The following is a 27532-nucleotide window of genomic DNA, read 5'->3' as shown; positions in this document are numbered from 1 at the left end:
TCCTAAGTTGAGATATTTTCAGATGGTAACAGATTACGTCTTGCTGGAATCCCTTCAGAAGCCAAGCAAAGCCTGTTTGTTACCACACCCTTTGGTATTCAACATATATTTACTACCCCTTCTTGTGAGGATTTGAACACACTGAGGATAGGGTTTATTCACTCCATATTTCAACAAAACTCAAACGTTTGCGTGGCCAGGACCCATGCCGGCGGATAGACCTAAGAATTGTTAACATGTGAGTCCTTCCAAAGTGCCAGGCTTTCCAACTTATGCCTTCACACCTCACAATGGCACCTTGTGCTACTGCTGTCCTCATGCCTCAGGAAACCACAGCAGTGTCACCCAGAGCCAGTCCAGATAGGTGGGCTCAGAGCCTGTGACCTAAACCACCCAGGCACTGGTTCTGAAGCTTTCGGGCTCCCTGTCCCCCCCTTGACCCTAACGGCGCAAGGACAACACTTACCAGCTGGGTAATGATGTCTGCTGGGAGAGCCTCCAGAACTCGAGCAGGGGCCTGATGCCATCAGTCCTGCGTACAGCTAAGCCTGCTTCTCAAACCCAGTCCGGGAATGATTATTTGGCCAATTGGATTCTCTACCTGAGAAATGAACTAGAAAATATTTTTGTTTATCCCCTTCTCACGGCAAGTGTGGGGATGTATTAATTGAGCCCGTGCCTTAGTAAACCCCAAACTATCGAACCCCACAAGTGAAGGACACTGTCTTTGCCCGTTCATGATTCAGCAGTGCTTCAGAAGGGTCCTAGTTCCTACCATGGTTTTTCCGCTGTGCATCCAAATGTAGAGGCTGGTTAACTCCTCTTCCCTACCTGGGTTTCATCCTCAGGCTAGAGAAACTGTTTTGAGCAAAGAAAAGCTCTAGTTTCATGTTCCCGCAGGCTGTCCAGAACAGAGCCTGGCAAACAGGCCTGAGAGATAGCCTTGCTCTGGCTGGCTCATAAACCTGCCTGGTGACAGAGGACAGCCAGTGTGTGGCATAAAAATGGGTGCTGCCCCATGATATCACCCTTGCTTAGGGCTTCAAAAACAGGTGGCAGGGCAGCCCTCACTAGTGTTGGAAACCCACGGGGAGAAGGGAAACACCATCAAGGCAGTCCTATTAATAGGACTGTTTAACAAGCCCCTCTCCGCCCCCTTTCCCCGAGTGCAGCCTTAAAGAGCCCGGTCTCAGACCCACCTGGCTAATTCAGCTGTGACTCACTTTCCCCAAGAGTTTCCTTTTGTTCCCTGGGTTACTTTGCTGTTGGGAGTCAAACCTGAGTGCATGAGAACCACCTGGGAGAGCTTGTTAAACAGCCCAACTCTGGCTGGTGGGCCGAGGTATGCTGCAGGTCAGAGCTGGAGCCCAGGAATCCTTTTAACAAGCACCCCCAGGGCATGGCCAAGGATCCACTTTAAGTAACAACACCATGGGGGCTTCTGAACAATTCTGCCAGGCAGAGCACCAAGTGCCCGAAGTTTAGAGATGCCACTGAGTAGCAGAGGGAGGGGATGACACAGTCTCTCTCCGGCTGACGACAGATCTAAGGTGCATTCTCCGGTTTTGAACCCTGGCGTGTGTCACTCCAGTTCTGGGGTCCCCTGCTATCTCTTTATTCACTCTGCCTTGTACAGGGAGGGCACACCTCAGGGGTGGGAAGCATTTGTGAGATACCCGGAAGTCCACCCTCACGCAGTCTGGAGACGGCCGCAGGAGCCGGATTTTTCCGTCTTGCAGATTCAGCCCTGGTCACATGCTCTACGTAGATGACGACAGTCGGCACCTGAGTGCTCCCTTCGTCCTGAGGTCAAGTGCATTAGAAGCATTATTTCCTTTAGTCTTCACAGACACATCATGTGGTTAAAGCTACTATTATCCTCATTTTATAGACGAGGACACTGAGGCTGAGAGAAGCAACTCGCCCGAGATTACCAGCTACTGACAGAGCCAGAATTTTGAACTCAGGCAACCTGACTTCAGAGCCCAAGCATAATCCACTACGCTCTATTATTAGAAATCGAATGTGGCTCTCTTCAGTCCTAGTTCAGGGCTCTCATCTACTCTAGTCTTGTTTTTTAAACCTTTCCGAGTTGATAAGCTGAGGTAGTTCTTTGCTGAAGTGGTAGCTACTCTACAGATGGGATTAGCGTATCAAGAATTTAAAAAACTGGGCCATTAATACCCTTGACCTTGGGGCAACTGTAAAGGAAAGAAAATATCAAGCTCACCTCTGCAAGAGAAAGAGGTGGCTTTTCACAGGACCAAGCAACTCACCAGGGCAGTCCAGAGCGCAGTGCCGAGAACCAGCGACCAAGAATAACCTCACTGAGTGAACCGTGGTCCAACTTTGGTGACATGGAGGACATACACTGGCTTCCTAGACACGCGAACCGGAAGGAACTCAGCTGTGGCTTTCATCTGTCCCCTTCAGCAAGCACAACCTCCAGCCCGGCTGCTCTTACCTGGTTCTCCTTTCCAGGCAGCTGCTCCCAGTGGCACCGCCTCCTCTCCACCACTTGTCAGTCAGGTGGTTTGGATTTTCCCAGGTGAATCGGCTATCCTGTTGTGGCCCTTTTCTTCCAACTGGTTTATTGAAATTTTGAGAAGGCTAAAACTCAACCCCTTGTCCAGCCAATATCCTGGAGCCAGGGACTGGCTCTCGGGGACGTCCCCTACCCCAGGGCTGGCTCGACTGTTTGCTTCACACTCCACCTCCTGACCAACACGGCCGCAGCTGCAGCTTGGTTCTGATGCCCAGCCTGACCAAGCCACCTGTGTGTAATATGGAATCTACAAATAAGTCCAGATATACGAAGGGATGTAGTAAAGCGCAATGAAAGGGGAGGAAATCATACTAACTTCGAAGGCTTAGGAAATCACCTGACCTCTCATTCCCATTTTTTCCCCCTTATTCGTGTCTCTTTCCATCTTAAAAAGAATAACTTCAATAAATGGGATGCTGCTCTCTCCCAGCATCCTTGTTTTCCTTGGGGGTTGATCACGCTACAAAATGCCTCTTATAAATACGAAAAAGAATATATATATATATATATAAATATATATAAAACTGAGTCACCTTGCTGTACAGCAGAAATTAACACATTGTAAGTCAATTATACTTCAATAAAATATTTTAAAAAATGCCTCTTATGGAAACATGATCCACCACCACCTGTCAACTCCCATTAACCAAAACGAGATACCATGGATTTGACATCCAATTGACAGAAGCCCCAGCACCACCACTCTAAAGAGTGACAAATCAAAGAACTGACTTGACTTCTCTCCCTCCCTTGGACTAGGAACAGCAGTATTTCCTGTCAGCCAGACAGGAAAACCAAAGCTGAGCTGTTTTCTGGCCATAAATCCTTTCTTTCAAGGTCAAATGAGTTCAGGCCGGTGTTGGTCCCTAGCCCAAGTAGAGCTAACTGGATGCTGTTGAAGCCTCCTTGACTTCCAGCCCGTGGCAGCACTGCTGCCTCCTATTACCATGTCGGAACTCTCTAGAAACTGAAAAGTCCTAGAGCATACCAGCCACCCCTGGACTGGACGTTTCGTTACCAGGAGAAACCCAAACTCACAGCTCTGGGCTACCAATTCCCCAAGGGTCATTTATTTAGCAGGAACTGGATCCAGAAATGTTGCCCTGGGTAACTCCATCCCTGTTGGAGCCTTAAAAGCTTCTATCCAATGAGCGAAGTCACCACCAACGGGTTAGCTACCTTCCCCTGCCCAGGCTGCACTGAGCCCTTAGAGCACAAAGGGAACCACTCTGTCTTACGGTCACTCCCAGCCTGTAGGCTCCTCTCTCAGGCTCCCACACAGGCCCAGCGGCCTCCAGGGGGTGCTTCCCTCTACCAAGATATCTTGGCCTCTGCCGGGGCAAGAAGACACCACCACCAAGAAGGATAAAATAAGTTTTTATTTATAGTCTTATAGTAAAGGGGAAGCCTTAACTTGCAAGACAATTCTTCAGCAGTATGTACAACATACTTTTTATCTCCATGGAATGGAATCAAACACGGACTGAGACTACAGAGTATACACTAGAAATCAGCAAATGCCAGGAACAGAGTAGGAAAAAGACAAAGAAATGAGGCCTAAACACACAAAACCCTTCACTGGGATCTGCGGACCGCAGCCAGAACCAGGGCTGGATCACATAATGGGGACAGGTTCCAGGACAGCTGGAAGGGGAGAGGGACGAGGGTGGGGAGGGGTCTGCACTGGGGTGTGGGTTTAGTATGAGGTGAACCGCTCTTGGTATTTACATAGAAAATCAGTTGGCTCTATTTCTTAGAAATACACACGGAAAGAAAGGAAGATTTGATCATTACTTTATGAATCTGTCGTTTTGCAATACTGACATCATCAGAAATAGGGACAATTCACTCAGATTCAAATTTCAGTAGCAGGAAATAAATATCAAAACATCATCACTGGCCCTCAATACAAAACCTCTACCCCACCCTACCCTCCCTCCTCGTCCCACCCCCTCCCACCCCCTGGTGGCTACCGCCTCACTGCTGCTGTCCCCCAACAAACCACACGAGTGTCACGCGGCCCTCCCTAAGGCTGGCTGAGAGAAGCAGGAGTGAAACAGGCCAAAGACTCTGCGCTGCAAATCTGTCCCCACTTCCTTTTATACCACAAACTTCTTCAAGGATCTCTGGTCTTTCAACAGGAGCGATAAATAGCCTTTTAGGGGAAAAAAAAAAAAATCCTTAAAAAGAAGGGGGAATAATTCTGATTATTCCAAACTGGTCATCTTCTTAAAGTAGAGCAGTCCACAGATTCACAAAGTCTATCAAACAGAGGTGAGGGTGGCCCGGGAGGAGAGGCCTGGGAGGGGCAGGAGTCCCCGGGGCACATGAGCCCGGCAGGGCTGGAGGAGCTGGTGGGTGGTCAGGACACCATGTGCTCAGAGGTCTGGCCGGCCGTCTGTCCTCCACAGAAAAAGCTGCCAAGTTGGGGTGTTTTGGTTTGAATATTCCTGGTGGGGACAGGGAATCCCTGAAGGGAAACGTTAAAAAAAAAAAAATAGTGGAAATGGGGAAGGAGAACGAGAGCTGTTGTCCAAGAGCTTCTACGTAAAAATAAAATTAAAAAAAAAAAAAAAAAAGAAAAAAAGAGTCTCTTAAATGGTTCTGAGGGTTTTAAAGATGAACTGAAAAGAGGGTAAGACGATGGAGGAGACAGACAGTTTTTATTGCTGGCCTGCCCCGTGGAGCTTAGCTGGCCTCCATCCGGAGCTTCTTCCTGCTTTGGGGCTCTTCGGGCTCCGACTCCGAGCTGGAGTCTGAGCCCCCATCGAAGGCAGAGATGGTGCTGCCCTTGGCGTTGGTGTAGAGGCTGTTGTCTGAGGAGGGGTAGTTGGTCTGCAGTTGGGCACTCGACCTCGCCTTCTCCAGTGCACGGACTGAAAGGCAACCAAGCGAGCGGGTTATAGCCTTCTGGAGACTTGGGGAGTAACCGAGTCTCAGGTCAGGGTCCAGCCTGTTCTTCCGAAGGGCTTGCTGGCCCCCGAGGCTCAGGGTGGCTCATAAGTAACTCCCTTCTGGTGGCTGTTCCACCTGCACACTTCGTTTCCCTCTGCCTTTCCCAGCCAGAGCTGAGCGCTCAGTGGATGCGGCCAGCCACTCTGCAATGCCACCCAACCCTAAAGAGAAGGCTTGTGATGTCACTGTCCTGCTGTGGAAGCCCAGTACAGAGACAGGAGCACGAGCTCCCTGTGGGACCCAGCGGTGCAGTAACAGCGAAGCTGGCCTGGCAACGCCAGGCTCCACAAGGGTGTGAAGGCCACACATCAACAGGAAAGGATGACAGAAGATGTATCAGCCAAAGAAAAGTTTTGGCTTAGCTCTCATGTACAAGATCCACTTGGAAAGACAAGCTGGACACTTGGAAGCAAGTCACCAATACACACAGAATACCTGGGCTTTCCGACACACGGCCCCTACATGCAGGCTGCTCGGCCCGGTGACCAACCCGCTGCCGCCTCCCACTGCCCAGCCCTCGTTTCAGCTCATCTTGAGCCTGGAAGGTCAGCCCATTTATTTTAGTTTAGTTTATTTGAGGTGTTCTAACCCAGGTGGTTACTTGCATTTCCTTTTACTTGCATCTTCCATGAGGGAGGAAGAGAAGTGAATTCCCCAGGAACAAAGAACTTGATCAGCTCTCGCTTTCCCCTGTGGTTGTAGGAAAAGGCGGATGTGAGCATTGGAGAACAGCATGGGCCTGGCCCATAGGCTGCCCTGATTGGACTACCGTTGACAACGGGGAGCGCTCACTGTCCCTGAACACCTGGAGTCTCTGTGGCGCTTACACAGCACACTCCAATTCAAGGACCTCACAGCTCTTTTGAGACACCTGATGCCAGGTGTGACCCCTACGACAAGCAGAGCACCTGAGCCCCAAGAAGGGGAGAGAGAGCAGGTCAGAAAAAAGTCTCCAGTGTCTAACCCCTATACTCCACTGTTCCCTCACCGAGGGCTCAGGGCCTTCCTCAGGATGGCTCTACACTCGACTACTCAGGCCCAAGAAGCAGGGCCACAGCTGCTTAGGAGCACACACTCCGTAACTGGTTCTGACTCAGCAGGCCTGGGTGCGAAGCCCTGACCTGGCTGGAGCACAGCAGGGCCAGATGCCCCACAAGCTCTGCTGCTCACCTTGCTGCTCCAGAAGAGCATTCTGCCGCTTGAGGTCATCAATATCTTGCTGGTGTGTGTGGTTTTTCCTTCGCATATACTGGATATACTCTGTGGCTTTGTCTAGGATTTGGGCCCGGGATGCCTGTTGCAATATGAGAAAAAGCAAAGGGGACAAAATAAAGACCTAGTCCACGCAGTGAAGAAACCATGCCTTTCAGCAAAGACGGCATGAGGGAATGGAAGCAGGAGGGTCAGGGGGCACAAGGCTGAGGAAACAGCGTAAGTGCTATCGGGAATCTTGTTCATACCAGTCAAGGCACCAGCTGCTTTACATAGCTTACCTCACTGGCTCTCTCTGAGAGAGGTAGCTCCACCAGGAACCCAAGGCTCAGAGAAGTTTACTGGTTTATTCAAAATAAAAGAGTGTAGAGCCTGGATTCAAACGCAGGTCCAACTCACTCCTGAACTTGTACCCTGCCCACCCGCTCTGGTTCTTTAGGTTGCTTTCATGTCTTCAGCCAGGCTATTCTGAAAACATTAAAATGCTACTTAACTGAGACCTTGGGCCATTCACTCTCTGCTAGGGCCTGGCTACAGGCAGCTGGTCCAGAAAGACAAGATCAAGATCTCAGCTGGAGGTGGCTCAGGATGGGAATGGGTACAATGTTGTTCATCAAGGTCCTAGATTTCAGACAAGCTTTCAGACCGTTGTTAACTAGTTCCAACTGAGCCATGCTGCTTTGTCATGATTTCAGCCTAACTGGCTAAAGAGAATTTTGTGAAAGCTGTCAGAGCTTGATGTCAACACAGGAAGGGCGTGAGATTGGGCCATTTCAGGAAGCCACGACACCTTTAACATGGCTGTGGGTAGCCTAGGCACTGCCCTGTCAGAGGAACAAGTTAATGAGCTAATAAAATGGATGTCAGGTTACTCGGCCCCTGGAGGTCAAAAGTACCTGGAAGATTCCCTCCAGGTTGCAAACATGGCCAGAGTTACTCATGGCCAGGCAGCCAACAAGCTGAACTGGTGGAATGGTACAAAGCCAAAAGAACTGAAGCTCAAGGCAGGGTAGTCTAGTAGCCGAAGTATGGTGGTGAGGCACCTCAGGCACCTGAACTGCAGCAAAGCTTCTTAAGTGGCAAAGAAAACAGCCACACTCAGGCGAGCGAAACTAAATCCACCTGTAGTATATTCTGACAATCTCAACTCATAGACTTCAGCAGGGCTGGGTATCAGAGAGGTTTGGAAGGCCTGGGTTTATTCACCAGTTCTCACAAGTACTAGAGTTTCCAGGCTTTCCTCTTATAGCATCCTTAAGGCAACCTCCTCAAAGGGAAATTGTTCATATTCAACCGTTTTTGTCTGGTGCTAATTACATGCAAGGCACGGAGCAGACACTGTGGGGAAACAAAATGTATTAGTCATGGCTTCTTTTGCCCAGAAGCTAACTTACTATCTAGTTGAGGAGATAAATGTATTTATATACAGACAAATCACAGGGCAGTACCAACAAGTGTAACTTGAGTAGTACAGATTAGAAAGGCCATGGGAAAGATGGCTTCTGGCTGGGGTGATCACCTTCTGAGTGCCAAGCATTAGCCTCGGCTCTGCACACACAGGCTCCTATCTGAACCAGTGAACCCTGGGTTAGACTGAGGTGGAATCTGTGGGAAAGGTTGCTCTGGGCAGGGAGAATAGCACAAGCAAGGGCATGAGAGTGGGGACAGGACCAGGCCTATTTCTTTAGTGGAGTAAGTCAGCTTATGTAGAAATGAATGAGAGCACCTACCAACGGGGGCTTGCAACTCTGGCTACAAGGTCGCTTCAGAAGCTGTTTCCCATTTCTGCCAAAGGGGACTTATTAGGGTTAATTACTAAGTGATAAAATGAAAAAAAAAAAAAAAAAAAAAGGTGGGCACATATTTAGAAGGGACTAATTAAAATACCCTGCCTCTCTGGACACTAGAGATGGGATTAAAAACAAGTATTGTGGGATAGGTGGCAGAGTGGGGAGAAGAGTTTAGGAATCCAGGAGACGGGTACCTCCTAGGTCCTGTCTTTAATGGGCTCTGTGACTGCAGACACAGTATTTCTCTCGGTGGCTACTCCTTATCTGATAAGAAGTTCTCTCAGATCCCACCTAGCCTTCTAAATTCTATGCACTCCATCACTGATCTAATTGTTATGCATATTTACATCCCAGTCTCTCTTTATATTTGTCTATTTTTTCAACTAACTGTTGTTCCCAGAAAGCAACATTAACCCTTATTTAACTCCTCATTTGCATCTGGCACAAGGGAAAAAAGCAAAATCTCTGAACAAGAGAGCACTTGCGGACTTCCCTGGTGGCGCTTGCAAATGTTCAGAGATAATTTTTAACAAATGACCACACTGAGTAGCAGCCTGAGCGCTTCCAGTTTCTTCTTCACATATTTATACGTGAAACCACGAAGTGAAAAGGGAGAAGTAAGCACAGCACAACAAACCAAAGAGAAAGATGCCACGAGAGATGGAAGTTTTTCCACCTCAAGGCAGTTTTTGGATAAAGATAAAATTCATAGATGCTCAGAAAACAGTGTCTTGGGATCAAGAGGTCTCCATAGAAGGCTAGATTGGAATAAACCCAGCACGAGGCCCCCAGAAAGCTAATAAGCACCGCCCTTCCTCCACACACCCCCGTGCCTAAGTAGAAGCACCTAGGCCACTTGGGGTATCCCTGACCCTCACTTACTAAGTCCAAAAGCATGGTTCAATTAACTTTATTTTGCCCCCTCCAGGGTACTCAACAAGAAGTCCCACAAGAAAAAATTTAAAGTATGAAATACAGAATTCCCCCAAATTTACATGTGCATCTAGTCCAGGGAAGAGAAAGCAAAAGGTTGAAGGTAGAAAATGCTAGACTCAACTAAAATCCCCTCTTCCAGTTTTACAAACCATGCAAGATCATGTGACCTGCCACAGGGTTAAGGTGTGGGCAGGCCCTTTCCTTTATGAGTTTATACTGTGAACAGCAGACATAAAGCCAGCAAGAACCCTGGGCTTTATAGCCTGGACTATGGAGTGGCCCTGGGCTTTTGGTTTCTGTTTTCTAAACCGTGCCCAGTTGGCTAAGTCAGCAATCTTCGTGTGAGTGTCCCTGAGCAGATGACACTTGGTAGGTCAACATGTCCACAGACTGACTGTTGCCTTTGGGTACCCAGTAAGGACCTGAATAATTTCTTTCCTGCTAGTTTTTACAATTAGAAGGTACCAATTCTCATTCTGCCTTTCTAAGCAGAAACATATCTCTTTAATGGTTTGGACACAGGATGGCCCATGGCCAAGGGCACTGAAAAGGCATTGGGCCTTCTGGGTAGTAGTTTATCGCACAGCGGTAGTCAGGCTTCTCTTTCCCTCTGGGAGCCACGCAAAAGGACATTGGACGCCCTTGCCCAATCGCGTTCCAGAGCCACGGCTGCACACAGCGATACAAATGATGATGATAATGGCAGCAGCTGAGTACTTACTAAATGCCAGGCACCCTCATACAATATTCTGATGTGTTATTTCCCCTATTTTATAAATGAGGAAACTGAGGCACAGAGCTGTAACTTGCCTGATATTACATAACCAGTGGGTAACAGTGAGTCAAGATTTGAACCCAGGCCTCCAGGACACCCTATTTTGGGACCAGAGAGGCGGCTGTGGAACTAATGAAGAAGATCAATGGAATTTGGAGAGTCTGAGCAGGAAGAAAAGGCCTATGAAAGTCACCCAATTTGTCTATAAGGATGTCAATGAAGAGCCTGTTGAGGGTGATTTCCTTGAAGGAGTGATTTTAGGTAAATCATCTTCACACAGGTAATGGGTGCAGGAGTGAGTTGAAGGTGAAGCAAAGATGAAGACTGGTTTTAAGAATGAGGCTGAAAAAATAAGAAATTGAAAAAAAGTAGCGTGTAGTAACAGCAGCATTGAAGGAAGACTGTTTTTCTTTTTCTTTTAAAGGCAGGTGAAACTCAAAGTGACCCCTAGCAGAGAAGAAGCAAATACAGAAGAAAAGCCAGAAGATGCAAGTTAGCTTGAAAGAACTGACTGAACCTCGGCCTGGGCCAGGGGAAACGCTGGCCCCCCGCACTGCTCTGGCTTCATTACCTAAGAAGGGGAAACCCGAAATGGACAGCGGAGAAGACCCAGCGTGGCAGAGGGACCCAGCGGTTCCTGTGCCACCTCTCCTGCGCATACGCAGTTGCTGGCCTGTTTGCATCCCTGCCCAGAGCAGCAAGGAGATGGAGGAAAGGGCCACCCCAGCCTCCAGAGGCACCCACTTGAACAGAACTCTGTTTGGGAACAGAGTGTACTCACCTGGTGTGCTGCAGCAAGCATCAACTACCTATTTCACGCAAGGCCCCAAACCCAAGAATCTGATTCTAATTAGCACCTAAAGGCCCCAAATGATTCTTGAAGTAGTTAACACTGACACTTAGGATGACATCCAAGGTCATTAAATCCCATTTAAGGTAGTGGTTCTCAAAATTTTTCATATAGGGCAAGAGTCCCACACATTTCCGGAGCTGTAAATCTTTGTTTAGACAAAAATCCAAGTTGTTTAGAAAGCAGGTGGGGAGAGGTGAGGAAAAGAAGAGTCATACTGGCTTGTTAACATTAGGAACACCGTTGCTCTTCCCTAGGGTCCTAATGCTGACCTGAGAAACAGTCATCTTTGCTGTATTTATCATTTTTTCCTCCTGTCAAAATCAGATCCTACCAGGCTGCCCTGGTTCTGCCAAGAACCAAAACGCCACATCCTGGGGAATGAAAAAAGAACTACTGCCTGACTCACCAGTTGACATGTTTTGTTATTTTAAAGAAAATAAAACCATTATTTTCTGAAACCTGCACAAAATTCTATGCATAGTAAGGTAAAGGGAGGCCTATGGCAAAGCTGGTGTACATTTTCAGTTGAATAAGCCATGTTCTGGAAACAAATATCAAAGCACAATAAATTCGGGTCTGTATTAAAGTAGTTCATTCCAAAATGGAACCACCATCAATGCCAACAAGGGAGGCTGGAAGGCTGTGGGCTCAGAGCCAGCACAGCCATGTGGCCCCTCAAAGGCTTCTTGCTCCTGGCCCTTCCAAGCCCAAAGGACCATTTTCTTGATTACTAGGGGAAGGCAAAGCTATCATGCCCCATTAAGGGATTAAAGCTGGGAGCCAGACATTTGTTTAAGGGTCAACACAAATCATGTTTCAAACTCTGTATTCTTTTATCTTGAGCCCTTGGTAGTCTGAAATGAAGGTGTGACATTTCCCCATCAAACTCTGACCACAAGGGACGGGAGCACAGGGTTTCCTCAAAGAAGAAATACAACTAGTAAATAAACATGCGGAAAAGGATATAATCTCACAGGCAATAAACAAAATACAAAATTAATTACTACCTTTTGCCTATTAGTCACCCCCTCCAAAAAAAATTCCAGTGGTGGTAAAATTGCTACTCTCAAAGCAATACCAAAAGACTAATCTTTAGAATTTGCTTGAGAAAGAAAGAAAAGAAAGAAGACATGAAAACAATCCTCCTGGAAAGCATTTTGGCAACATACAGCAAAAAATCAGATGTTCTTACCACTAGACCCAGCAATCCAACTTCTGGGAATCTGTTTTATAGAAACAGCTACATGCACCAAGATGTCATCACTACATTATTTATAAAGTTAAAAGACTGGAGGTAACCTGAATGGTTAAAAGAAACACGCCTAATGGCTAAATATGAACACTCTATCACTTGGGGAAAGGGCACGTTATGTGAAAGCATCAAACTATAGCCTTTACCCATGAAAAGCATGTGTATGAAGAGACCAGAGGGGATACACAGATAGATAACACCATTATTCTTTTGTCTCCTAGACTCCATCAGTAAACACATGGATTTAAGAGCAGCCTTTGCCGGGGGAGGGAAAAAAAAGGGGCGAGCTTTGTTTAACATCCACTTTAAGATGGCACCCAATTTCAGTCATGTTAAAATGGGGTGTGGGGTGGGGAGAGTGCATCTTTGAACCGCACTGTCCAGCACAATAGCCACCAGCCACAGGTGGCTAATAAGTACTGAAATGTGACTAGTCTGTAATGCACTGTGGTATCCTAAATGGGTGGGAAATCCAAAAGGGAGGGGATATATGTATGTGTATGGCTGATTTGTTTTGCTGTGTGGTAGAAGCTAACACAACATTGTGAAGCAACTATACTCCAATAAAAATTAATTAAAAAAAAGAAATGTAACTAGTCTGAATTGAGATGTGCTGTAAGTATAAAACACACACTGGATTATCAAAACAGCGCAAGAAAATAATATAAAATATCCCACTAGTAATTTTTACTATACTGATTATATATGGAAGTCATACTTACTTCTGTATATTAGGTTAAATAAAATATATCATTAAAATTAATTTTACCTGCTATTTGTGGCTCACATTAAAATTCCACTGGACAGCACTTGTCTTAGAATAAAGGAAAGGTTGTAGTTGTGTTAGAGGAATGGAAGTACTGTTTTTCTTCTTCCCATTTTTCCAAAGTTTCTGCAATTTTGTTAGAGGGGAAAGAAAAGAGAAATGCTGGAGGGAAGGCCCAGTAACCAATTCCTCTTCTTTCAAATCTCTCTATGGGAGTGAGCCCTCCCCTACTCTGTAGTGCAGAGACTTCCAGAAGGATGGACAAAGCTTCTGCCCTCAAGGAGTGCACCCTTCAGTTAGGTGATAAGAACTGTCACAGAAAAAAGGAAGACACAGGAGAGGCCCCATAAAGGGCCAGTGGGGTGTCAGGGAGAGTGATAATCCAGTGTTCTCAGGGTGCTGAGGCATTTGATACAGCCCTTGAAAATGGGCAGGTGGAGACTGACTGGCAGGGGAGGCCTCATTGGGGAGAAACACAGGAAGGCACATGGGCAGGAAACATGGGGAGCTGGGGAGCCCTTGTAAGTGGGTCTCTTCATTGTGAAACCCCAATGTCATCTGGGTGGTGAAGCTGGAGTTGAGACCTTGGTGGAAGGAAAGAACTAAGATAAACCTGAAGATGACATTCCTGGGGAAACAGAGGAGGGTGTACACTGCTTCACAGTAAGGGAAGGAGCAGAAAAAGCAGGAGGACAAGTTGGGTACCTTATTCAGAGAACATGGAATGCCAGTCCTTACCTTGATGGGCACTGAAAAGCCCTTGGAGGCTCTGGCAGTGCAAAAATACAGTTAAACAAAGAATTCAATGAATCAGTACATTTACAGTTGCTGAGCCTGGAGCTTAAGGGAGACCTGGACAACTATGGACAACAACTTAAGATGTAGAAAATTTAAGAATAAAAGAACTGCCCAAGTTGGAGTCTGGCCAGGTAATAACCCTGTTGAATAATAAGGTGAAATGGGTAGGGCTGTAGTTTACATTTCATTTAAAAGACAACCCCTTTAGCAGCCCAGATATGATGCAGAAACACTGCTGCTGAATGAACTGCCTGCCTTAAAGGGTGTCCACTAGAGTGAGCTCCTCCCAGTGTAACAAGGCCAGGTGGAGAGAGGGCTTCCTTCCTTCAGTCAATAAACATTCGCTCTGCTCCCTACTGTGTGCCAGGCACCAAGGGAAGAAATATGACCAAAGATATTCTCCCTGCCTTCAGTACTTACTACAGTGTAGTATGGGAGACGGGTAGACAGTCATCAAGTAACCACACAAATATGTATACAGTTACACCTGGGATAAGCCCGGGTCACAGTGCTGAGTGAGTTTAACAGGGAGACTGACCTTCAGCAGTAAGAACTACTATGTCCCCTGGTATAAGGGGCTATTTGGTTTCAACATCTACCTGTTAAGGACACTGGGCTTTAACGAAGATGAAACAAATTAGCTCAGTGTTTTAACCTCTTACTTGATGCTCAGCATGTTATCTTATTATTGTTAATTGTTAGGTATAATCCTCTCCCCCAAAAAGAGAGCAAGATCCTCAAGAGTAGACACCATGCATTAAACCTCTTAAATCTCTGCGGTGCTCACATATAAAAACGTGAGCACAACCATGTGGGCTGTGGCGGTTTTCGTCAGAGCTGAGCAAGCCCACCGTTTCCTCTGGCACTCTCACTCCTCAGCTCCTTTCTGGGAACCTACCACGAGCCGGAGTCTGTGACAGCAGCCGGCAGAGGCAGTGCCTTCATAGTCTCACCTAAAACAAAGGGACTGACTCACTGACTATAAGAACTCTTACTTGCTGACTAGAAGAAACACTTTTCTTCTTTATTTTCATCTTAGGTTATAATCTCTTTTTAACATAACATAGCTCTATCAAGAAAGGAGAAATTCAGAGCACAACTGCCTGAGAGAGCAATTAAGTATGATAAATAAGCATTTAGGAAGAGACCTAGAAGATGAAAAATTACTATACACCACTGTTCAGCTACATATGGCACGACTGAAACAGAACCTTCTTTCACTAAAGTCAGCCATGCTAAGGAGACATTGTGATTGGATACAGTCACTCTGGTGCAGGTGCTGGGGCTAACTCACCGGGGGTGGGCACAGAATTCCAGCCCCACGCAAAGGCAGACTGATGGGCTCGCCACCACGTTTGCCCCCCACATAACAGCATGAGCTCAGTGCCAGCAAGCCACTGGGCAACACTCCCTAGCACCCAACCAAGGACCCTCAAAACAAGGAATAATTCTGTTCAAGAACACTAATGTCTTCCTTTGAAAAGTGGGACCACAGACGTTCCTGCCCTTACTCTGGTTGACCATCTTTCCTGTGGGCTCCACGTCCAGCGGAAAAACTATGGGAAACAAAAGGCTCAGGCAACAAGAGTTCAAGAGACTACTTGTGAACAATGTGACCTATGGCAAAACCCAGCTGGACTGCCAACTATAATGATCTATTTCTCAGAACAGCTACGTGGACTCAGACAAATTTATAAACTTTCAGTGACCCTTAACTCTGCACTTTGGTGTTGTCTACATATGCTACTTCAGGGGACAATATTTTAGTAGCAACCCTAGTATGACATACTGCCAAGATTACTGACCCTATCCAGGGGAAGCTCCCAATATAAAGACAAGATATAAGAATTGAAGCAAGATTTCTTTAAAATATCCTTAAATTGTTTACCCCTATGGTGTGGTAGAAAGATTGAACTTGGCAACCAGCAGTCCTGAGTTCTAGTCCCTGTCCAGCTATAGACTGATCTTGAGCCTGTTTCCTCATCTCTGATACATTAAGGATGGCAGGAGCCCTAGCAGTAGTAATTGTCCAATTATAATAGTGTAGTACTCACCTCAGAGAACTGGTGTGCAGATTTCATTTTACATTGCAATACAGATATTAGTTAATACTGAATTTTTTACTTAAGCAAAAGGTGACCATTTTATAGTAGAAATATAGGGAACAAAGGATAAATAGAGTTTGAGTCTCACGTTTAAAGGGTTTTTTTTTTGTTGTTGTTGTTTTAGTACAAGTACCCCCCATTCTTGGTTAGGATCCAATTCAATCAGTATTAGTTTCTCTTTAAAAAACAAAAGGCTTATTAGAACACATAGGACAGATAATCCAAATACTAAGTGAGAAGTCACCTGGAACATAAAGGTGAACAAGTCAAAGGAGACTGGGGGCCTTTGCTTCAAGAAACTGATCTAAGCACACCCAAAACTCACAGGGCAAAATGATCATTTCATGATTATTTACATAATGTCAGAACCTTAATTACTGCAATCCAAATCAAGAATTACTCAATTCCCTTTGGTTCAAATACCACTTTAAAAAGAACTGCAACATTTAGGGAGAACTAGGAAGTCTGAGAGACCAAAGTATTCTGTTAGACTCACTGCAGCATCTGTGAAACAGTGTTGGCAGGGAAGGAAAATAATGAAGATTGTGGAACTTAGTGGGAAGGGGTTGGGGTTCAACCAGAGCTAACAGCCACTTACTTCCTTTATTCACGCTCAACATGAACATTTGCACTGGAACACACAAAAGCATTCTGAAATCAGAAAGGCACCTGGTTAACTTCCACTGGGGCTTTGATCAGCTAGAAGAAACCTGGCCCCTCGACCACTCCTTTCCCCTAGTCGTGCGACTTCTCTGACCTCATCTCATGCTATGGTCCCTTCACTCACTCTGCTACAGCCACTCTGGCCTCTGTCTCCTTGACAGGCCCAGGAATGTTCCCAGGTTCCTGCCCCTGGACTATTCCACTCGCCTTCCCTGGCCTGGAATGCTAATCACCAGATAGATGCATGGTTCTTTCCTTCACTTCCTTCAAGTCTTTGCTCAGATGTTGCCTTGCCAGTGTGTTTTTTTGTCTGCCCTAATGAAAACTGCAACCCTTCCTTCCCTGTTTTTCTCCATAGCACTTATCTGACATACTATATATATATAATTATTAGTTCATTTTCTATCTTTTCCTCACCACACTAAGAGCTTCTGCTTTTGTCTACTTTGTTCACTGCCGTATTCCTAATATCTAGGACAATGACTGGTATGTAGCAGACCCCCAGTAAGTATCTGCTGAATGGAGTAAGTGAACAAACGAATAGGCCACAAAGAATGACAACTGTTTGGTTTGTAAGGTTACCAAATTCAAACTGTCATCTTCCTTGAAGAAAGGAGACAACAGGATTTAGGGTAATGTGATTTTAAGGACTTAAGGAAGAATGCTATGACAATGTAAAATAGACTGGATAAAGAAAAAGGTATAGTTGAGCTCTTAAGACTGACCTCTCTCAAAGTGTTCTTGAACTTAAGAAAGCCTAAGAATCACCTGACTGCAGGTTATAAATACATATCTCTAGGCCTGCCTCCAGAAAGACAGATTCAGTAGTGATTCTGATGGGGGTGATCCACAGGCCGTTTCTTGGGATACGCTGCCCCGGCGCCACTCCTGATTAGATGTGAGACTTAGAAAAAGGTAGCTCTTGTCCATTTACTTCACCAAAGCCATTTTAATTGATACCATGGCGTATGAATAAGCACCTACTGTCAATAGTTCAGACAAACACAAGAGATAATCCTTTGTACATGTGTACTCTGACTAAAGTGTGAGCCTCTCCCCCCATCATAAAGATTTCCTGTGGTGCTTAACAGTGTTGTATCCAGGAATGTTGTTATTCCAGGTAAGCACGTTGGTCCAAGGCCATTAAGCCAAGTGCACACTAAGTAGGCCTAACCTAGGGCAAATTCTGGTTTTGCAATGCTAGGCATTTACATGGCCTATTTTATGTTTCGCATAAAGGTCAGACCTACCCCATCCTTTATAGCCACACAGCCACACCTTAGATAACATATAAAGCAAGTGGCTTACCAGACTGGCAGTATAAATAAAATGAAACCATAATGGTCCCAAGTTTAATTCTGGATAACCAAACAAAACCAGGACTCCTACCACAGAGCTAAATCTGGAAAGCCATTCAAAGCCCACCTGAAAGCAAAAATTTTTCTTAAAACGGTTGCTTTTTTTTTCGGTTGCTTCTTTAACACTGCATTATTGAACCAAAAACCAAAAACACACAGGTCTTCTTCCAAGTTTGCCACTTATACACTGAATAGCTGCAGAGAGCAGCCAGTTATATTGTGTGTCAAGGATGGAACAAACTGTGCAAACACATATTTTCTCCAAATTCCAAGGAGTGACCCTAACCCACAGACTTTTTACTCAAAGCTTCGGACTTTGTTTTGCAAATGTAGAAACAGCTGGTGCCTACCTCTCCAGGGAAAACAGTTTCTGGAAGGCCACCAGTGGGGTAGGGGGATGGTGGAAGAAGAGTAGTTATTTTTTCTTCCATTTCGTATGAACACGTCTCTTTACTCAAGTCCCACATTAAAAATGCTCTTTATATGCCTTTGAAATAATAACTGTTGGACTAGGAGATCACTGGCGTCCAGATTGGTTCACATACATTCCTGGGAAGTTTCATTTAAAATAAGTACTCACTTCGAACCATATAAAATGAATTCTCACGGAGGTCCAGAGAATCACTGACCTCTGGAATCCTTAGCATTATCCCAAACTACTATATGCTACTCTCTATATTACACTCTATAGTTATAATTTCTTGAATGAGTAATTTATTATACATAATACTAATTTTAAAAGAGAGCTCCTACTGATGTCTTAACAAGCAGCACCATTACATCTGACATCGTTTGCTAAGGATGAACTACAGTAGGTAAGATGTGTGATGACTCTCTGAAGAATCAAAGATTAAGGAAACCGTGTCACCCAAATATCGCTGACTCCATTTCTTTCCAGAAAGGTGAATGCCCTGCTAAGCCCCACAGTGAGTTCCAAGTTAGTGGTGGCTAAGCTAATCAGCTTTCTCAATAAACTCACCTTCTCTCCTTGGAGTGATGGGACCGAGTCCCGCAAACTGTGAAAGCTGTCTTTGATGTGGTCCCTACGTTTTCGTTCCAGTGCATTATGATGAGCCCGTTTGTCAGCCTGGAAGAATGGGAGAAAGAGCACATTAGTGATGTCAGTCCTTCTGCTTGGTACAGGTGAATGGGTACAGCCTGGAAGTATATGCTGTCAGCGCTGTCCCAGGTGACTGGACTGGGAAGGATTTGTCGAAGTGGGCAGTTAGGAGTCTCCAGAATTAGGCTCTGCTAAAGGGGGAGAAAGGGGTGAGCAAGGCTTTCGACAGGAACATCCAAAGTAGCTCGATGCATCCAGTTCATGCATAAGTAAAATAAAAGTTATTCATGGGGACAAGGTGTGGCTCTCCTGCAGCATCAGTTTTCTCCCACAACTTACTTATGTGACACAACAGCCGCCAGTCCATGGCTGGGAGGTGACCAGGGAAAAGCTGCCAGTGGGCCCCTTCATAAGATGTGATCACCCCCACTGTAAGAGATTCCCCACGGTGGGTACCCAGGAAAGGAGTTAGGTCACTGGTGCACTGTTTCTTTCCATGTGAAACCATCCATCACCATGAGTCTGCTCTGGTCTCCAGCTCGCTAAGAGGTACTAGTTTTAAGACCTTCTTGCCAAATCATACAATAGAAACTAAAACCTCTAGAAAACCCAGATGCATGAATCTGCGATCATTATGACAGAGCTGATATAGACGCCAACTGCATTCTGAGCTCCTACTTTTTAAAGTGCATCTAAGGTGATATTCAGCCAAGGGCTTCCCTCACACAGGCTGCCAGAAAGGCGGTCCTCAGACAGTAAACCTCTGACACTCACATATTCTCAATACACCTCCTCAGGCACCTGTGGCGCATCATGCTTATTTGGCGGTATCTAAATCCCCAAAGACCAAACTCCTTATCCAGTCCTGCTTAGAATCACAAAGAACAATCAGCTGGAGAGGGACAGAGATGCCAAGTAATCAGTGGCAAAATACACTGGCTTCGGGTGGAAGTGACAGTGCTGGAGAACACTGCAAGAGAGCTTTGGCAGGTCCCCATTAAAGGGGCGGTCCCTCCAATGAAGCACAAACGCTCACTTAACCTAAAGCACGAACTTCACATCTGCACTCCGGGAATTATGGGAAATACTATACTCTGAGAATTTACCCCCAATACACAAGGTTGCACTGGGCTAACCTAAAGAGGAAGTCTGTACAGAGGAAGTTCAGGTAGCTTTAATCTACCCAGACACAGCACCAGGAATTTTTACAGGAGTAAATAACTTGGCTTAGCACAAGAATGCCTCAAATGAATCTTTATACTAGACAAGATGTTCGGACAAAAGTCTATAGAGACAAGAGTTATAGGAATGAAAGGACTTGAAATTCTAGTATCTAATCCTAAGAGTCTGAGTCATTACAGAGGAAGAGGCTGTGAGCAGCTGTGGTAATTTTAGTCACTTCCTGGTCTCTCGAGCACAACACCTCACCTGTAGCTCTGCTGAACTGGAAACATGGTTCCCATCACAGCCATGATTCTCCATGGCATAGCACTCATTTTCAGGGCAGATGCCTGGAACACTTCTAAAGCTCTCCTAATCTTATGCCTGGATTCTCTGTAAAAATGTGTGTCTGCCGAACTCCAGGGATATGTGGAATTTACAGGGAAACTGAGGGAATGATCAGATAACCTGAGGCTAGAGGAAGGTATCATACAGCATTAGAGCAGGAAAAGTGCAGGTTCCTTCTATCAGCAGTACGAAGAGCCTGAAAGAATTAAACGTGTTTAAGTACCTAGTCCTTTTCTAACTTACCATTCCCTCTAGTCATCTGTTGATACATAGGTAAGTTGGCTGGGTCTTAGACTAAAGACTTAGAGGGCTGAGAGATGGCATTTGGCACATATCTGTCTCTCCTGTGTTTGCTACACACTCCCTAGGATGGTTTATTTACGTGCAAAATAATCGCCCAGCTTTGGTATCCAGCAGCAGCCCAAGATACTCCTGTCTACTAAATCACCCTGATTCCTGGCCCTCCTCCCAGCTTAAGAGCTGTGCACACAAGCAGTGACACCAGTTACCCACAATCCCTCTTGTTGATACAAATAAAATTCTAATTGTCTGTTTTCTTTCTGGGAGAGCCCTGCAAATCTCAAATGGCTAGAATCAAGTTGGACTTGGTTTCACTCACGCCTGCACTAGAAGGGTGGAGCTAAGTATAATCTAACACCAAAATCATCCCCACAATGCACTACCCCCTTCCCATTCACTGAGCCCTGAAAGGACTCAAATGGACAAGTCTTCGGTTAGAGGATTGTAAGTGAACTTGGCTGTGGACCATCAGCAGAAATCTTGGCTTCTCATCTGGGAAGCCAGCCAAGTTTGAGAAGTTGGCTCAACAAGGAAAGGCAGCAGTCCACTGCCTGGTAGAAAGCCTGGGCTGGGGACTGTTGTTCTCAAAGCAGTGGATGGAATTTCTGTGGTGGTTCCAGGCCCAATTTAACCAGCAGAAGAGTGGAATCTTAGACCATTCCCTGCTGCCATGTCCATCCCCAAGCTGCTACACTTAACCGGAGTCCATTTTAAGGCTCTCAGAGACAATGGCAATGATGCATTTTTCTTCTTCTCCAGCCTCATTTTAAAGAGCAAGTTAAAAACATGCAGAACTAACATGCCTAATTCCAGGCAACTCTGAACTAAATAATACCTCTAGTGGCTTGAAAGACCTTTACATGTATGAAAAACCTTTACACAAGACTGAGAATTCTGTTTGGGAAACATTTCCAAACGTCCAGCCGAATGAATTCCCTTCCCCCGCTACTCATCCAAATGGAGGGCCAGTTGCCAGGCTTATCACTGCTTTGTTAACTATCTTTGCTTGCTGGCAACCCTTTTTGAAAGGGACAAGATTTGAAGACTCCCAGTTTAAGGCACCTGAGATCCTCCCACAAACTCAAAACTAGTTTAAAAAAAAACAACAGGTGGGGAAGGGCCAAACAATTGTTGTGTCTTGAACAAATAAAGCTCAACTCAGATGAGTCAGCTTTCTCTCAGCTATACTAAGAAAGATGTTTGATAATGAAAACGGGTGATACCAACCAAATTCTAGGAGACAACAGAAACATTCTTGGGCTGAACAGCAGGCCCACAAATACCTCCCCTATACATCCTACAGGAGCAGTGGCTGGATGCTGTCACTCTTTAAGTACGCTGGATTTGCAGTTTCCAGCAGACAACCCTTCCTTCAGGGCATCCTAGGCTAACAGAAATACTAAAGAGCCGTGTGATCTTAAGAGTGGCCCACAGATGCTCAACAGGAACTCCGACACCAAATCGATTCCAGCTTTGACATCTCTGCCAAGGTTTTTATTCAGCCTCTCAGTATTATTTCCACCAAACTTTCCATACTGGCAGCCAGAGTAAAAATCTTCACCTACAATTTGTCCATCTCTGACACTAACAAGCACATGTTATCTTAAGTGTTGTTAAATGTTGAAGGCAAATGTTATTTTCTTAGCCAAGAAGTTGCTAAACTGGCAGTAGGTCATTCAAGCTAAGGAGGGCTGTTCAAAACTGAAGAAATCTCTTTAAATTATTTCCTTCCAACTTAATGCATAGAGAATACATCTTCCTTAAAGGCATTACATCAGTCAGCAGCATTATTTCCTGCAAGTTCTAGGTAGGCAAATCACAAGGTGAAATGAATGATCCATTATTCAAGTATGACCAAGGTTCTCCAGAGCAATGCCCTCTCTTGCAGGTCACGTGACACCTAACCCCATCTATAAGGGGAATCTTCTCAATTCCAATATAGAAAACTCCCACCATATATGGAATTAGAGTTGCCCAGTAAACATTTACTGCCTTTAAGAAATTTAAAGGCTATATTTTAGAAAGAAGATAGTGTTGCTTACGATTACTTAATAAGCTACTCTTATTAAACACTAACACTGGAAATACACAGGCTCAAAATTCTCATCAGAAAAGATCTATTTACTACTTCTGATGGGAAGCAAATAGGATAAATAAAACTGAATTTCTAAGCAACTTAATTCACTTTAATCAACATAAAAATTGCAACATGAAATTATGGGCAGCTAGGATGAGAAATTCACAAAAGTCCTTAATAGGAGATATAAATTGCAACTTCCCAACACCTCTCCTGTTTGAAGCCGACTGCCTGGTATACATTTTTAAAATCCAATACATACATGTGTTTTCCAGGCTATTCAAAAGAATCACTTGGTGCCTAAAAAAACTTGGGAACGCTATCATCCAAATATGCCATCATACAATACCCATTTTCCTTGATCAACTATTTTACCATTACTGGAATGTTGAAAAAAGACTTTTAAATATAAGAACACCCTTCAACAGGTATTTTTAGGAACCCAACCTGGCATCCACATTACTGTCAACACTCTAAGCAGACACAAAGTACATGTATCATGTAGCACTTCCGCCACACAACTAATTCCAGGTAAAAGACAGTAGCTTCCTGAGTAAATTCCCATCTCAAAGGTGACCAAGCTCATTCCCTTCTGAACACATTGCAATTTCTAAAGAAACAAAGAGCTCTGAGAAGTTAGAAATATTTCATACCAGAAAGGTCCAGAAACAGAATTGTACAAATCTGTTTCTAACCACCCCCCCCCCACCCCGCCAAAGATATACTGTAACTGAAACACGTGCAGCTGTCATGAAGGATAAGCCGAAAAAGGTCTTAGGCTTCCGACTAACACACTAACCCTACGTTTCTTGTATACATTCATTCTTTAAAAAAAAAAAAAAAAATCTCAAGCAGAAATAAAACAAAGATCACCTTGAATGAAATATACCTGCCCCAGAAAACTGTCTTTGAAATGCAACTTTTTCCCTCCAAAAAAATAATAAAAATAAAATAATATCAGTGGGATTCTGAGACATATTGAATTTAATAATATAAATTATTGTTTGGGGTTACTTCCTTTAACAAAGCTTACTGGTCACCGGAGAAGTTGTTTTCTGTTCACATTGAGGCAACAGAAAAAAATACTCGTCAAATCAGTTTCACTTTCTGTTACTGTTAGCCTCACTTCCTCACTCTGTTATTGCTGAGTATCCTACATTTCTTATGTAGTAAGGCTGTAGCTATTGTAGTGACATTATAAAACATGAATGAATACCTCTTTTTATGTTAGGACCCACAGGACCATTTCAAAATAACTTTTTAAAAGTTCTTTTGCAGTTCTAAATATTTGGTTGTTCACAGTCCACACCCTTTTCTGAACGAAGGCAAAGCTTAAGAACAGTTTCCCCCAAATTAAAAAATATATATATTTATCTATACTAAATGTCAGGAAATAAACATAGTTACACAGAAAAAAAAATCCTTTTTACCCTACGTGTTCACAATAATTGCTTGATATGCTATGAAATTTGTCTATTGCTTCTTCTCTCTACGCCATTGTGATTATCTTGTAACAGATAATATTTAAATGTCTCAGCAAGTAGATGTGTCAAATTAAAAACAAAGGGTCAGAACCACTCCCTGTGTCCACCCTCCAAAATCAAAGGGAAAAATCCTAAGTACCTTAACAGCGAACTGAAAGCCTCCAGACCAGACAATGAGATGAGCACTCTAGGAGAGTGGGGACATTTTCATAATTTAATAAAACGATTTACATCAACAGCCAAGTGGACGAGCATTCTGAAAAGCAGAAAGCGCTCAAGAACTGGAAGCCAAAATTTCACAAAGAAAATCCTTATCTCACTGGAAAGCCAATATAATTCCAATTTAAATAATGATTCTTCAAAGGAAGCCTAAACAATCCCTACCCTCCAATCCTGATCAAGCCCTAGGGCAGATTTTACAACCGGAGACTTGGAGGAAAAAAATGTTTTAAACAGACTGTGTTCCAAACATGAAATTCCTTGTTTACATTATTAAGGATAACAGTAACTGAAAAAAAGGAATTTAATTTTCAAACGTATGTATAAATATTAAGTATCTGACAATACTTCAAATATTCAAAGTATTGTCTTCAAATACTTCAAGGAAAAATAAAACAAAACAAATTCTTTTTTAGTGACTAGTACCCAGGGATAATTTTAAAACCCCTGGAACAACTGCATTCTTGGATTTTATGGAAATATCAGCTTTCCATAAGTAAAGTTTTTCTAAATGCCTAATTCCTTCGACAACCTTAGAATCTGTGCTCTAATGAAAAGCAGGTACGATTAAGAGGGCTTGCTTTTATCCTGTGATAATGAAATTATTAGACCAGAGGTCTCAAAGTGGCATCTGGCAAGTTGTAACAAGCCCCTAAACAACTTGATTGTCTCATACATTATTTTAAAAATCAGAAAAATAACATCAAAGTCTGGATTTGTAATCTTTCTTTTAAAATAGGAAGATAAGACAACACTAAGCCCTCATTCCCACATAACAGCAACCCACTGGACTTTAGTGACTGCCTTTTTAGAAGAGGCATGTGCTCTCTAGTACCCCAGTCCTCACCTCTGCTCTCTATTCCTGACTATCTCACTGCCTGGGCCCCCTAGAGACATCTAAATTTTGGACCCTCATTCTCTACACTTCCTACTGCTCCCATCTGTCAAATGTTAGATGCTATGGTTTACTCATTTCTCTTCTCCTCTGATTCTGATTTATTTTGTCTCTATTCCTTTTTCTCCCTCTAATCTATTCATGGAACACCCATAGTACTATCTCAGACTCCAAGGACATGAGATTTGTGTCTATCTTAATCCACAGAACCATCCACTGAGAACATTAATATCCAAACTCTGAGAAATTACTAACAACACCTTATGGTCTTAACCATCACCTCTTGACAAACCTCTCTCTACAGTGCCACTTTTCTTCAACAGTTCTTTTTGTCTTTATACTGCTCCTTCAACTCAAATATAGTCAGACCACAATAAGCAGCTGAATGTGACACGTTCACATTCAACCTTTGGCCCCTCTACATTTCCAATTTCTGCATTAGAATAATACCAGGTTGTGCTAGATTCCATAGGTCTACAGCAGTCACGTGACTTTTGGTTAAAGGTTGATTACTGCATGTGCCTTCAACTTCACACAACTATGCAGATACGGTTTAGAACCTACTTGTTCCTAAGTAAATCTGGCCACTTTTCCCTGAAATAATACTACAATTTACTTCAACATGATGTGTTTCTCATTTCCCACTTCTATAGTGACAGCTAGAGCCCCCAGCGGAAACCTACAGGATTCATTTCCTTGCATACAAATTCTCACTCACCTATAGTCACTGAAACTCACCACCTGAGAACCTAGAATTATGAGGTTCGCAAGCCCGCCGCCCCCACCTAGAACCCCAGAACAAGGCCCCACCTCACCTTAGCGATTAACAGGAGAGTTTACTACAATATTAAAAGTAATAAAACGATCTCTTTTTCTCTCTGACCCCAAAAAGGACTAGAATTGAACGGAAATGAAAATGAAACGGAGAGTAGGAGACGTACCGCTGATTGAAACCTCGGTTGCTCTTCCTGGAATAAGAGAGAGAAAAAAATAGAAAATATAGAAGTTATTTTTACACTTCACATTCAATAATAAGAAAGAAAATGCCGGCGGCAGAGGAAGCGGCGGGTGGGGAGTCAGCCCTACACCCCCCTCCCCATCCCACGCTCCCATCCCCCCTAGCGGGATCCGGTAGCGGGGCAGGGGGGTCCCGAGCGCCGCCCCTCCTTCCGGCATCCGACCCGGGACAGAGGGAGGGGGTCCAGAGCACTGCCTCCTCTCCTCGCACCCAGCTCAGGGCGTCTGGGCACTCCCAAGCCCTCTCCGCCCTCCTTCACCAGCCAGGATCCGCCGCGGGTCACGGGAGGAGGGGGTCGCGGGCCGAGGGAGCAGGTCCTAAGCGCGGTGCCCTTCCCCAGGATCCGGACAATGGGATCCCGAGCGCACCCCGTCCCTGTCCCCCGGATCCTGAACTGGATAGGGTGGGAACGGGAGGCCGCAGCACCTTCCTCCACCGGGGGAGGTGGGGGTCCCAGAGGCCGCGTGTCTCCTCCCCACCTCCAGTCCCAGAAGGCCGCTCCGGCCAAGAGCCCGGAGGAGAGCGAGCCGGGAGCGCGACGGAGGCGGTCCCGGCCCAGGGTGAGGAAGGGGAAGGAGGCGGCGGCTGCCCGGCCCCCTACCGCCGTCGCCCTGCTGAGAACCCCGGCCGCTGTCCCCGCCTGACAACCCGCAAGGGAAGGAAGAAGCCCCAGGACTCACGTCGCTCTCCACCTCGATGTCATCGTTATCGCTCATTTCCTACGGCCCAGGGAGCGGCCACTGCAGCGGCGGCGGGGAAGGGGGAGGGGTGGAGGGGAGGGGGAAGTCACCGACAACAACAAGCCGAGTCCCCCCACACACACACTCACTCACTCGCTCTCTCACTCACTCACACACACTCACACACACGCGCACACACACACACACACACACACACACACACAACACGGGCGAGAACCACCTCCTCACTGCAGCACCGGATCAACGGCGGCACGCACGCCC

General features: G+C 45.1%; 1 protein-coding gene across 4 annotated transcripts; it reads right to left on the bottom strand.

The window, feature by feature from the left end:
- Positions 1-5233: 5233 nt before the first annotated feature.
- On the bottom strand, positions 5234-27286 carry MAX (MYC associated factor X). Of its 4 annotated transcripts, none has more exons than XM_065871827.1 (5): positions 27251-27286; positions 26494-26520; positions 18988-19095; positions 6671-6794; positions 5234-5421 (listed from the first exon to the last, which is right to left on the bottom strand). In XM_065871827.1, exons 1-5 carry the CDS (start codon positions 27284-27286, stop codon positions 5234-5236), a joined length of 483 nt encoding a protein of 160 aa, XP_065727899.1. The 4 variants fall into 4 exon arrangements, with proteins under 4 accessions (XP_065727899.1, XP_065727898.1, XP_065727900.1 ...); XM_065871826.1 differs by having other exon boundaries at positions 6671-6801; positions 18989-19095; XM_065871828.1 differs by lacking the exon at positions 26494-26520.
- Between the last annotated feature and the right edge of the window lie 246 nt (positions 27287-27532).

The sequence above is a fragment of the Phocoena phocoena genome, chromosome 2, assembly GCF_963924675.1.
Source record: "Phocoena phocoena chromosome 2, mPhoPho1.1, whole genome shotgun sequence".
In the NCBI taxonomy this organism is placed as follows: domain Eukaryota; kingdom Metazoa; phylum Chordata; class Mammalia; order Artiodactyla; family Phocoenidae; genus Phocoena; species Phocoena phocoena.
The sequence above is the reverse complement of the archived record's forward strand: the minus strand, read 5'-3'. Positions and strand labels throughout refer to the sequence as shown.

Excerpts from the sequence above, each read along its gene's own strand:
- MAX (XM_065871826.1), bottom strand. The coding sequence starts at position 27,286 with ATGAGCGATAACGATGACATCGAGGTGGAGAGCGAC. Across the intron at positions 6,802-18,988 it reads CCATCACTCCAAGGAGAGAA|GCAACAGGCATCCCGGGCCC; the intron begins GGTGAGTTTATT and ends TTTTCTCATATT. Across the intron at positions 5,422-6,670 it reads TGCTCTTCTGGAGCAGCAAG|TCCGTGCACTGGAGAAGGCG; the intron begins GTGAGCAGCAGA and ends GTTGCCTTTCAG.